This window comes from Sesamum indicum, linkage group LG6 (genome assembly GCF_026168435.1).
Source record: "Sesamum indicum cultivar Baizhima isolate 11 linkage group LG6, ASM2616843v1, whole genome shotgun sequence".
In the NCBI taxonomy this organism is placed as follows: Eukaryota; Viridiplantae; Streptophyta; class Magnoliopsida; order Lamiales; family Pedaliaceae; genus Sesamum; species Sesamum indicum.
Window position 1 is genome coordinate 5,280,554 of NC_142662.1, and position 11,789 is coordinate 5,292,342.

Consider the following 11,789-nt stretch of genomic DNA (forward strand, 5'->3'; position numbering starts at 1 on the left):
ACTCACACGGTATGATTAGAATTTTTTGAGGAATATGTCAGTCTTATATTTATTTATTATGTATAGATGAAGTGATGAAGGATATGATTAATTATTAAGGTGGGATATATGGGATAGATTAATTAATTAGGAGAACATAATTAATTAATTAATTTGAGGAGGGCTTTTCTTTCATCCTCATTTTGGTTGAATTTGTGATTTGTAGTTATCCAAATTGGAAGTGTTGGGGTTTGGAAGTAAGAAGATATTCTTTGTTTAACTGCTCCAACCACTCTACTAAGTTGGGGTTTTGTTATTTAATGTTGGTGTAATAATCTTAATTGGTTGCATCATACAAACATATATATTTTGTGTGTGTGTCGGAAATTTTTTATTATTTCATCATATTTGTCTTGTAGGTAGAGGATGTCTTCATGCAGAAATTAGTGTTTTGGGCAAAGTCCATCAGCTTTGGAAAATAATTTTAAGTTACTGTATTTTTGCTTGCGATGAGTATAATTACTATATACTTTGTTGTAATATAAACTATTTTATTATTTTAATAATTAAAAAGAAAAAAATACGTATGTAATACTATATTTATTATATATATGGCAAAAAACCATACTTTTATTAATTTATTGAAATATAAATAATGAGAAAAAAAAACTAAAATTATAATTTAGAAAGGTGCGTTATTGCTTAGGTCATCATTCTCCCTCTTGTTGAAGAAAACAAAAACTATCTTGATGAGATGAATGTGTGCGTAGAGTGTACTTTGATGACTGCAATCAACCACATAATTATTTATCAGCCAATAATTTTTAATTTCTTTTTGCCTCTCTCTCTATGTATATAATATGATAATTATACGAAATTATTAATTATTAATATATATATATATATGTATGTATATATGTGGGAGTTGTTGGAGGAATGAGGCCATAAGTGACGCTCACAGTAACACTTTCCTGCTCCACCATAACAACCACCATACCATTCCTTGGATGCTCTAGCTAATATTATTTCTTTCCTATTTATTGCCTAATATAAATAAATCTACGTATTGGATATGTGTTTGAATTTGAAAAGTTATTAAGAATTTACCCGAATAAAAAAGGGTCGAATATGGTATGTAAAAAAATTTATTAACCACAACCCCCGATTATAGCCATACATGCTTAAAGTCAACAAAATTGTAAAAAGAGGGATGTGAAAGTCGTAACAATATTTAGGGTGTTAAAAATTGTACATGGGATCTGAATGACTAATATATATGAATATCGCGAGTTGTACGATTTTACATGTACTATTAATCCAGGTCACAATGAGTCTGGACATTCTCATGCTTTGATTTGATTGATGCATGATTGGTATGACCTGAAATTGAATACAAGAAGTGTTGGTTTAGGCTTGTTTTGTGATTAATAAAAGAGTTGGGTGTATTTGTGTAAATTTTTAAGATTTTGAGGTAGCCCCATGTAATGTATATATTGTAGATATATTTATGTGTATTCAATAATACGATTATAGCAAAGTCATTTGTCACATATTGCGAGTTTGCTTAATCTTTTTGGTATTGTTGAATCCATACACATATATAAAATTCAAAATATAATAGTAAGTTACCGATAATCATTTTAAAATAAAAAAAATAAAATCACATTAAATACGACTAAAAGATATCCCGTGATATTCACGTTTTTAAGTGTCGTCATTTACCAAAACCGGTGGCATTTGTGACAATGCTTTCTATCTCCTACCTAAAGATGAAAAGATTTTTGCAATTTGAAAAATACTATTCATTAGTGTGAACAAGTAATAAAACTTCAAAGCCTTGCACTATTTGTTTTCATGTGTCGACTTTAGATAGGAAGAGGACCCCAAAATTCTACAATTTTGATTCACTCCAAATCGCTGTCCTATTACACTCACATGGGTTTTAACTTGGAAACATTTGAGATTCAAACTAATGCATTAGTTGGATCAAATTAAAAATCAAACTCATCTCCTCAAAAATATGCAGATTTTTGTTCCCATATCATAACATTTGAAACCCTCCCCCCTCCCCCCCCAAAAAAAGTTATTAATGTTGCCGAAAAAGCGAGATCGACTAGATTTTTATTATTAGGGTGCGATTTCAACACACTTCACACTATAACTCTTATAAAAAAATCCTTCTTTCCTTTTATTATGCGCGATTTGTTTTTCCTCCATCAGTTACTAAGGTTAACGGTGGCTTAATTAATTAAGAGGAATTTTTTGAATTATTGCAGTATAAGTTTGTGTTCCTAAAAATTTTATTTCACTTTATCTTAAAGAACAATCAAAACTGATTTTTCAATTCCCCTCAAACTCAAACTCGTATATCTCAATAAACTATTTATTACCAATAATAAGCCCAATGGGCCATTGTAACGAAGCCCATCAACACCAGTGGATTGATTGTCTCCTCTATCAGATTATCGGCCCAAACCAGTCCAATAACAACGAAGTTCATGAAATCTTGCATCGAAAAGAATTTTAAAAAAATTATAAAAAATATTGAATTCAAAGAATTAACGAATAATAATAAATAATCCAAACATATAGAAAAATAATAATTAAAAAAAAAAGAAAAAACAGAATAAATCCATCACTTGCGGCGGGGCTTTATAGGAAAGTAGAAAGCAGGCTTCTTGTTGGCCACCTTACAAGCTGCTTTGTCTTGCACTTTCATGGCTTCCTTCTCCTGCGCTTTCAACCACAAAAACCCGCTTTCCCCGTAAATATTCTCCTCCATTCCATAATCTCCATAGTAGGCGTTTTTCCCTAAACCACGACTACAACTTTTCCCACTTTCAACATCTTCATCTTTTCTCATCTTCCAACTTTGCCAAAGACAACAGCTTGATTTCGGAGAACATCTCAACTCATCCATGCAACCCCCCCCCCCCCCACACATATATAAGAGTAGTAGAGAGGAATTATAATGAGTATGTGTATATGTATGTATATATATATATGCATCTATATAGTATGTGGGGTTGGGTGGGGGGGGGGGGGTGTTGGAGAAGGGTGCATGTCTGAGTTGTGTGTTGGCTGTATTCAGAAAAATCACACACATTCTATGCAAATATTTATTGTTCACAACTGTTTTATTCCAACGTATTTAAATTTTCAAATTCTCTCAAGTTTTAATTTTTTTTTTAATTTTCACAAAAGAAAATAGGGGAACACAACAAGTATAACGTGGCAAGCTCAATGCGTGTGCTTATATTTATTTTATATCAAAATTAAAATACTTAATTATTTTATGTAACGAGTATTTTTTTAATTATTAAAATGATTTTTTTGTTATTTAGAAAACTATTTCAAGAATAAAATTAGAGAGGAATCAAAGAGAAATTATATAATTGGAGAAAAAAATAAAAGAAAAGATGGCAATTATAATTTCTTTTTAAATGAGTTTAATTAATTAGTCAGTAGATTAAATACATAACAAATATAGTTTATTCAAACCTCCTCACACTTAATTATATATCATATAGGAGTAGATGAGGTTAATTTCTTAACTGGATTTGACCTAATTTTATTATAATCAATAATTTCATACATTTAATTAGCTGTCGTCCTACTTAGATAAGTTTGACAAAATTAAATTAATAATTACCATATATGTAATTACGGTTCTTATTAATTAATTAATTAACCTCAACAAGAAGTTTGGCCAATACGTTTTACTTTGAATTGTTTGTTTGTTTGATTTGCACCCCATTACTAGTGGTAAGTAATCATCATTCGTTCTAATGTGTTTGTTGAAATGCCCCAAGATTCAATTTGTTTGGTTCACATGTAATGATGTTGTATCGGGACTGCATTGTCCGAGTTAAAGTTTGTCCTAATTTTGCAAGAGGCACACGGATTTATTTTAAAAAGACATTTCTCTTGAAAGAAAAGATTTTAGAGTACGTAAGTTGCTCAAATTCCTCATTTACAATTAACGGAACCTGAATATTGTAGCTAGCTTAATTGTGGAGGATGTTAGACATTATATATTTAGCATTACCTTAACTATCTCTGTTAGTACACATGCATTTTATAGATTTTAGCGTATTCCTTAGCCTGTCAAGGGAAACACTACCTGATTCATGATTGTTTTACTATTTCTTTTCCTATTTATGAAAATTACATTTACCAAAAAAAAAAAAAAACATAACGGGATGACCCGAGCATTAACTTAATTCTATTTAAAATTATACTTATAGAAAATTTAAATTTTGAGAAAGTTAAATGAAGAAATGTTCAAAATAAAATAAAATTTTGTTTTTAAATTATAATACATCAATATTAATAGGTGACTAATTTTATGCTAATTGGAACCCATATCTTGCTAATATATGATTTTTTTTATTAAAATTAAATTAAATAGTTGACCAATGAGATTAAATTTCCATATTTAACAAAATGAATCTAATTATGGTCAAACATTGTTTTGCCATATAGTATAGATGTGAGAAAAAGAAAGAAATGAAATTTCCATTTTGACAAAAATAAAAAAGGTAAATAAAAATTGAAGGGGGATAAATTTTCTTACTAATTTTATGTTTCTTTTTCAAGTTAATATCATCAAACATGCGAAAAAAATTGAAATAATTTATTTTATGATGGTAACTTTAAACTTGTTAAATACCAACTAAAAGGAGAAATTATTTGATTGACATTAATAATAAAAATTATAAAAAAAGATAAAGGCTGAAAAAATATTAATGATAACTAATTAGATCGATCTATTAATATATATTTAGTATGAATGGAAGGTCTCAAGCTCTCAATTATGGCCTAAATTAAGTTTATTCATAACTACATTCTTGAAGTATATGATATACACAAATCATCATGTGGGTCAAATTCAGAATAACTGCAATCTCCGAGGACCAAATAATAATTAAATCCAAAAAAGAATGTGAAATAGTTAAAGAAGATCAATCAAAAAAAGGAAGTCAATGATCAGAAATGGAATGCAGCCTAATCAAATAGGAAAAAGTTCCATTTCAGTGTCACACTTTGCTGACCAGCGCAATTTCATGTCATGCATCAGCCGTTGAGACTCCGTATACTCCCTCAGTGGGATTGATACAGAAAACCCTTGAAAATTTCATTGCAAAACTTGTTATAATCAGCTCCAAAGTTTCAGACAAAGCTGAAACATTGTTCTATCTCATTGTGCCTGAAAATGTCGGGTTTCTTTCAGAACAGTGTCGATGAGAAGGCTGTGGAAGAGCTTCTGTCTCAGGCAATGGATGCGACAGTTCTCGAGCAGGTGGCGGCCATTAACTGCTCTGCTCTCAACGATTCTGCCCTCCCTTCTCACCTCGAAACCCGCTTTCACAACCTCAAATCTTTGCCCATGAAACCCGCTTCTTCATCAACACAAAGCCTCATCAATCTTCCACGGAAAAACGGGTTTTCTCCATGTTTGAAGGAAAGCCCAGAATCCAAGAACTGCTCATATTCCCCAAAATCATTGAAGAAAAACCGACTCGGAGAATTGGGGAAGAAGGAGATGAAGTACCGTTCTTGGCAGGTTATTTCAAGTAGGTCTGTTTCTCCACCTGTAAGAAGTGGCTGCTTTTTGTGTTGTCCGAAGCAGGTATCAAGGGAAAAGAGTAATAAAGACGACAGGGGTTTGGTTCTGGGGCTTCGTGATGAGTTAATTTTATCTGATTTGAGTAGTTTTTCAGTGAAAAAACAGGAAAAGATGATGAAGAAGGCTCTGATGGAGGAGGAGAAGATTTGTAGGGAGGCTGAGAAAATTGTGAAGTATGCTTCAGCAGCAATGATGGATGTTTCAGGGCGTTGAAGGTCATAATGAGCTACGGGAAATTGTAATTTTAGTCTCTTCACTCACTCACCACCCTCGTTTCTTTAATTCTATACCAATTAATTTTTATAATTTAAACTAATTTTGTTCCTACGCGGTTTACCAAAATGATGTAATGATCATATATATATATATATTAAAGTTTAAGATGCACAGGCATAAAATTGGAAAAACCTTAAATCAATAAAATGAATTCACAATTTATTTAAAAATCATAACTATTTTATAAAAAAATCGTAAGACGACTTTCATAAAATATGCCTGCAACACAATTATATTTATTGATTAAAATATAGGGAAAAGTATTATTTTAGTCCGCTAAGTATGCCTAATTTTAATTTTAGTTCAATAAGTACGTCCATTTTTATTTAGGTCCAGTAACTTACGAAATTGCTTACTTTTAGTCTCATGGCATATTTTCGGACAATTTTACCCCTATGAGTGCATGTGGATTAAAACTGCCTTTCAAATGTTGTATAGGGGTAAAATTATCCGAAAATCTGCCAAATGACTAAAAGTAAGCAATTTCGTAAGTTATTGGACCTAAACAAAAATGAACATAATTATCGAATTAAAATTAAAATTAATCATATTTACCGAACTAAAATAATACTTTTCCCTAAAATATATAATGACTTACAATGGTAATATTGACTTGTAACGTTGAAACAATATATGACATTGTACAAAATCTGTCATATGTATGTATTCGGCTCCTGATCATTCATATGTTACAATTTCTCTATTGTTGGGTTGACTTTTAGCAAAAGATTATGTAATATTTTACCAATTACTGTATATGTGCTCATTAATTACTTCATATTATATATACCATATTAATCAAATCTTTTGAAATTTTGACTTTTGAATGAAAAATTATCTTCATCTAAAATCAGCACCAAGTAAACGCTCACGATTTCAATGTAATTTTAGTTTTATAATTTAAGAGTGTTCTGCATGAACTAATTTTTTTATTTTAATCTTATAATTTTAAAATTTGACAATTAATCATTTCCGACTAATTTTTAGCTGAAAAATTGTATGTAATTTGCACATAACATAATTAAATTGCAATTAGCTTGGTAAGCGTTGATATTTTTTTGGTCTTATACGAATTAATTTTTGTCATTCTCTTAAGTAACATGACTAAATTGCAATTTTGCAATCCAAATCTCCGTTTTACAGCTTTCAATTATGAATAGAGGAGCCGACATGCAATAATAATAATAACAATAAATTATATTGACAAAATCCACAGGGTTTTGATTCATATCTTTGATTTTAATTAATTAATCTACATGTCCCAGCTGGTAATCTCGTCCATGTCCAGATTAAAATTAAATGCATACATATATACGTGCATATACGTATATTCATTGAATCAGGTTTTCATCTAGTTGTGATTCTATTGTCTGAGACCTAAGGTTTTGATATAACGTATTACTCTGAAACAATTGCTTCTCTATTTGCTACGAAATCACAGATTACCTGTACTCAATCAAATACATTTGTAAAGATTAATGTTTCCACGCACTCAAATTTCAAAGGTTTTCATGCATTTAATAGGTACGTTAACATTCCTGTCCCTATGGAAACATGTACGTAATTGGTCAATGAATTGAATCCAAAACGACTTTCCATCATTATACGTAACATCCATTTTGTCTATAAATTGACGTACCAATCCCTGCAAACAACTACGTGCAGAATTCTAACACAGCATATTGCTTAACTATTACAATGGCTATCTACTACGAACCCTTGTCTCTCATTCTTGCAACCCTCCTTCTTTCTAGCATTTCCCTGATTTCTTTGAGTGAAGCAACCAAGAACGGTGGCGTAACCATTGATTTAATCCATCGTGAGTCCCCTCTTTCGCCTTCCTACGATGCTTCCACCACGCATTTTGAGCGTCTGAGGAGTTTGTTTCGTCGCTCAATTTCACGTTATTATGCTCTTAGGTCAGCTTCTTTTAAGTCAACCTCAAAGTCACCTGACTCGTTTGAAGCTACCCTAACTCCCATTGGTGGGGAATACCTAATTAAAATCAATATTGGGACCCCACCAGTTGAAATACTTGCGATTGCTGACACGGGTAGTGATTTGACATGGACGCAGTGCGTGCCATGCACACAATGCTACAAGCAAAATGCCCCACTTTTCGACCCCACAAAAACCACATCTTATAGAAGTGTTTCATGTACATCCCAACAATGCCAATCCCTGGGAGTTGGGAGTTCGTCCTGTGACAAATCAAATCGTTGTCTCTACCAAGTTAGTTATGGGGATAATTCTTACAGCAACGGTGACCTAGCTGTGGAAACATTCACTTTTGATTCCTCCACTTCCAAAGAAAGTGTAGCATTCCCCAAAGTTGTGTTTGGTTGCGGGCACAATAACGACGGGACTTTCAATGAGACAGGCTCTGGGATCGTTGGTCTTGGTGGTGGCGCTGTCTCAATAGTGAAACAACTAGAGACGGCCATCGGCGGAAAATTCTCATACTGTCTCACAACCCTGGACTCAGAATCCTCTAGCAAGATAAATTTTGGACCTAATGCTATCGTGACGGGGCCTAACGTCTCATCCACCCCTATAGTACAGAAATCGCCTGATACGTTCTATTATCTTACATTAGAGGGTGTTAGTGTTGGGAATAAGGCTTCGGCATACAATTACATTTCCAACTCCAATTCCGGGGCAACGGTTGAAGAAGGCAACATAATCATTGACTCTGGAACAACATTAACATTTCTTCCTAGTTCCCTTTACGAAGGATTGGAATCCACATTGGAGAAATCGATTAGTGGTAATCGTGTGTCTGATCCTCAAGGGTTATTTGGATTGTGCTACGAGCTACCTAGCAATGGAGAATTTAACGCCCCACCAATAATAGCACATTTCACAGGGGCAGATGTGGAATTGACACAAGAGAGCACCTTTCTAGAGGTGGAGAAAGGGGTGGTATGTTTGACTTTTGTAACCTCACAAGATTTGGCCATTTTTGGTAATTTACATCAAATGAATTTTCTAATTGGATATGATCTTAAGAATCAGAAGGTGAGATTCTTGCCAACCGATTGCAGCAAGACCAAGTGAAGAATTTCTCATCTTGATAGGTTCTATATATGTGTTCTAGTTACTATATCTTCTTAGTGTGGTATTGCATTTTTTATGGTGGATATTCTCTTTTTATATTATGTAATATTCTAGTTATATATCTGCTTCTCAATGATTGGGGATCAGCTTGACAATGTATTCAAGTTTGTTTTCTATTGATCAATGAATATATTTTGTTATGTCTGAATTGTCTGAATTATTTGTCTGATTGGCTTCTCCCTTTTTTTTTTTTTTTTTTCTGAAATGATGAACACCTGCGGAGGCTCTCGCGATAGAATTTTGTTTTTCTTTGTGTGTGTGTTTATTTTGAGAATTTTACTTGCAGCTTTTCTGCATCTTTTTTCCGTTTTTGTGAATTTTAATATGTGAATTTCTAGATAATTTCTTAGAACCCATTGGGATTAACTGAATTTTATGGAATATTTGCAATTTTACGCCTTTTTTTGAGGAATTAGAGTAGGATTTTGTGGATTTTTTCTTAATTTTTATTTTGTTGTCGTTGTTTCGTTTCATTGGAATTTTCTGTTCTCCTGCATTTTTCTTAATTTTCTGAAATTAGGAAATATAGGATTCAGACCTGTAAGAAAAAATTGGGAAGGAAATAATTTTTTAATTTTAAGAAGTTTCAGAAACTATACTTTTCAACATTTTTTAAATGTATTATATATAGTACAATATACTATATATAAAATATATGATAAATAAAATAATATTACATACTATATATAATATATAATAATTTTAATCTAATACATGTATAAACATACTATAATCCAATATATTATATTTCTAAATTAGGCAAGTATGCCAAACTTTTCCACTCCCCGGGTGCAAAGTAGGATTTTGAATTTTGACTTTTAAGTTTTGTTTTTTAACTACAAATAATTATATTGTTATTTTAGTTTATAATTATTAATTAGAGTAAAATAATTTAAATTAATCATTTAATTAGACTTTAATGTATTCTTGATTCAACTAATATTTTATTTTTTTAACAAGTAATATCAGTTTAGATTTTAAATACATTAACATAGTTTTCACTCTAAAATGAATTGTATAACACAAAGTATACGTTCATCTACATTATTAGTTTTTTCATCAAGTAATATCATTTTACAATTCACAATAAATTATATAATAGAAAGAATATATTTAACTAATATTTTATATTTTAATATGTAATATTAGTGTAGATTTAAATACCTTAATATAGTTTTCACTTTAAAATATTTTTTATAAAATAAAGTATACGTTCATCTAAATTATTAATAATCTCATCAAGTAATATTATGTTATGATCTACAATGAATTGTATAATATAATTAAAAAATACATTCAATTCATATTTATTTTTTCTAATAAATATCAGTTTAGATTTAAGTATCTGAATATAATTTTCAATCTAAATGAATTGAATAAAACAAAATGAACATTATTTAAATTATTTCAAATTTATTTTTTGTATTTCTTATATAGGGTTGAATATATGCAAAAATTATTTAACAATTTACATATAATACTATAATTTTTTATTAATAATGAATGATATGTTAATAATAGATAAAAGTATATATAAAACGCGGAAAGAGACTGATCTGGAACAAAACCCTTACCTCGCCCCGGACCAGTCAGATCCCTCTCGAGCCCGTCAAATACTGAAACGGGTCCGGGTCGGGGCCTCGATGTTCCGGGGCCAAGAGACAAGAAGCTTATATTTGGATTTTATTTTGTTTTTTTACTTTTTTCTTTCAATGAAACATGTAAAATTAAATTTTATTTTTCTATTTATTAATAGTAATTAAATTATTTTTTTACATTTTAATTTAATATGTATTGCATTACCTTTTAAAATTTAAATGTAACTGTTCTTTATAATTTAATCTAAAAGCTTAAAATTTTGAAACTTTTGGGCATTTCTTTTATTTAAAAAAATCCGCATATTTAGTGAGGGTGAATAGTAATTTACCCCCTGTGATATTGAAAATAAGTACATTACTCTCCTATGAAAAAAAATATAGCAATTTACCCCCTTGTACTTTTTAAAATGAAGCAATTTAACTCCTTATATAGGGAGGTAAACTGTTTCATTTTTAAAATCATAGAAGGGTAAATTGTTGTATTTTAAAAATTACAAAGAGGTAAATCGCTATTTATTTTTTCATAAGGAGATAATTTGTTCGTTTATTATATCACAAGGGGGTTGTTTGTATTTTTTCTTATTTAGCGATGCCTACCCACTGCGAAAATGACAGGTATATATATTGGTGAGACCGTAACAATATTGAAGGCCGTTGCAAAATTCATCACAATTTTGGACCCTGACGGTTAAGTTGAATTTCAAAATATATATATCACATAGATTTTATTCATATCTTGGATTTTAATTACACTATATTAACATAATTAATTACTCATCATTATTACTTAATAACCCAGAAAACCATTCTAGCTTCCGGGTAATTAATGTGCACCATGTCCGGATTGTATCATATTTTAATGTAAGAATGACTATATTGTCTGTTGTATTTTGTGTGTGCTGTGTGAAACCTAACATTTTTATATTAAAACGTACGAACGACTTTAAAACAACTGTTTCTATTTGCTGTGATCTCAGATTGCGTCACGTGTACTGAATCAAATACATGCATGGCAGATCAATATTCTCATGAATGAATTCAGATTTGAAGGGTTTCCATGCATTAATTAATCAATAATTAATACGTACATAAGCTAATTTCCTGTCCTATGGAAACATGTAATTAGTCAATTAATGAATTGAATCCAGAAAGACTTTCCATGATCAATTACGTACACATCCATTTTGTCT

General features: G+C 30.7%; 1 protein-coding gene and 1 pseudogene across 1 annotated transcript; both read left to right on the forward strand.

The window, feature by feature from the left end:
* The first annotated feature begins 4,887 nt into the window (after positions 1-4,887).
* LOC105165100 (uncharacterized) lies at positions 4,888-5,991 on the forward strand. Its single transcript, XM_011083974.3, has one exon. It carries the CDS (start codon positions 5,195-5,197, stop codon positions 5,819-5,821), a length of 627 nt encoding a protein of 208 aa, XP_011082276.1. The 5' UTR covers positions 4,888-5,194; the 3' UTR covers positions 5,822-5,991.
* A 1,591-nt stretch (positions 5,992-7,582) lies between these two features.
* Positions 7,583-8,941, forward strand: LOC105165099 (aspartic proteinase CDR1 pseudogene; annotated as a pseudogene).
* The last annotated feature ends 2,848 nt before the right edge of the window (positions 8,942-11,789 follow it).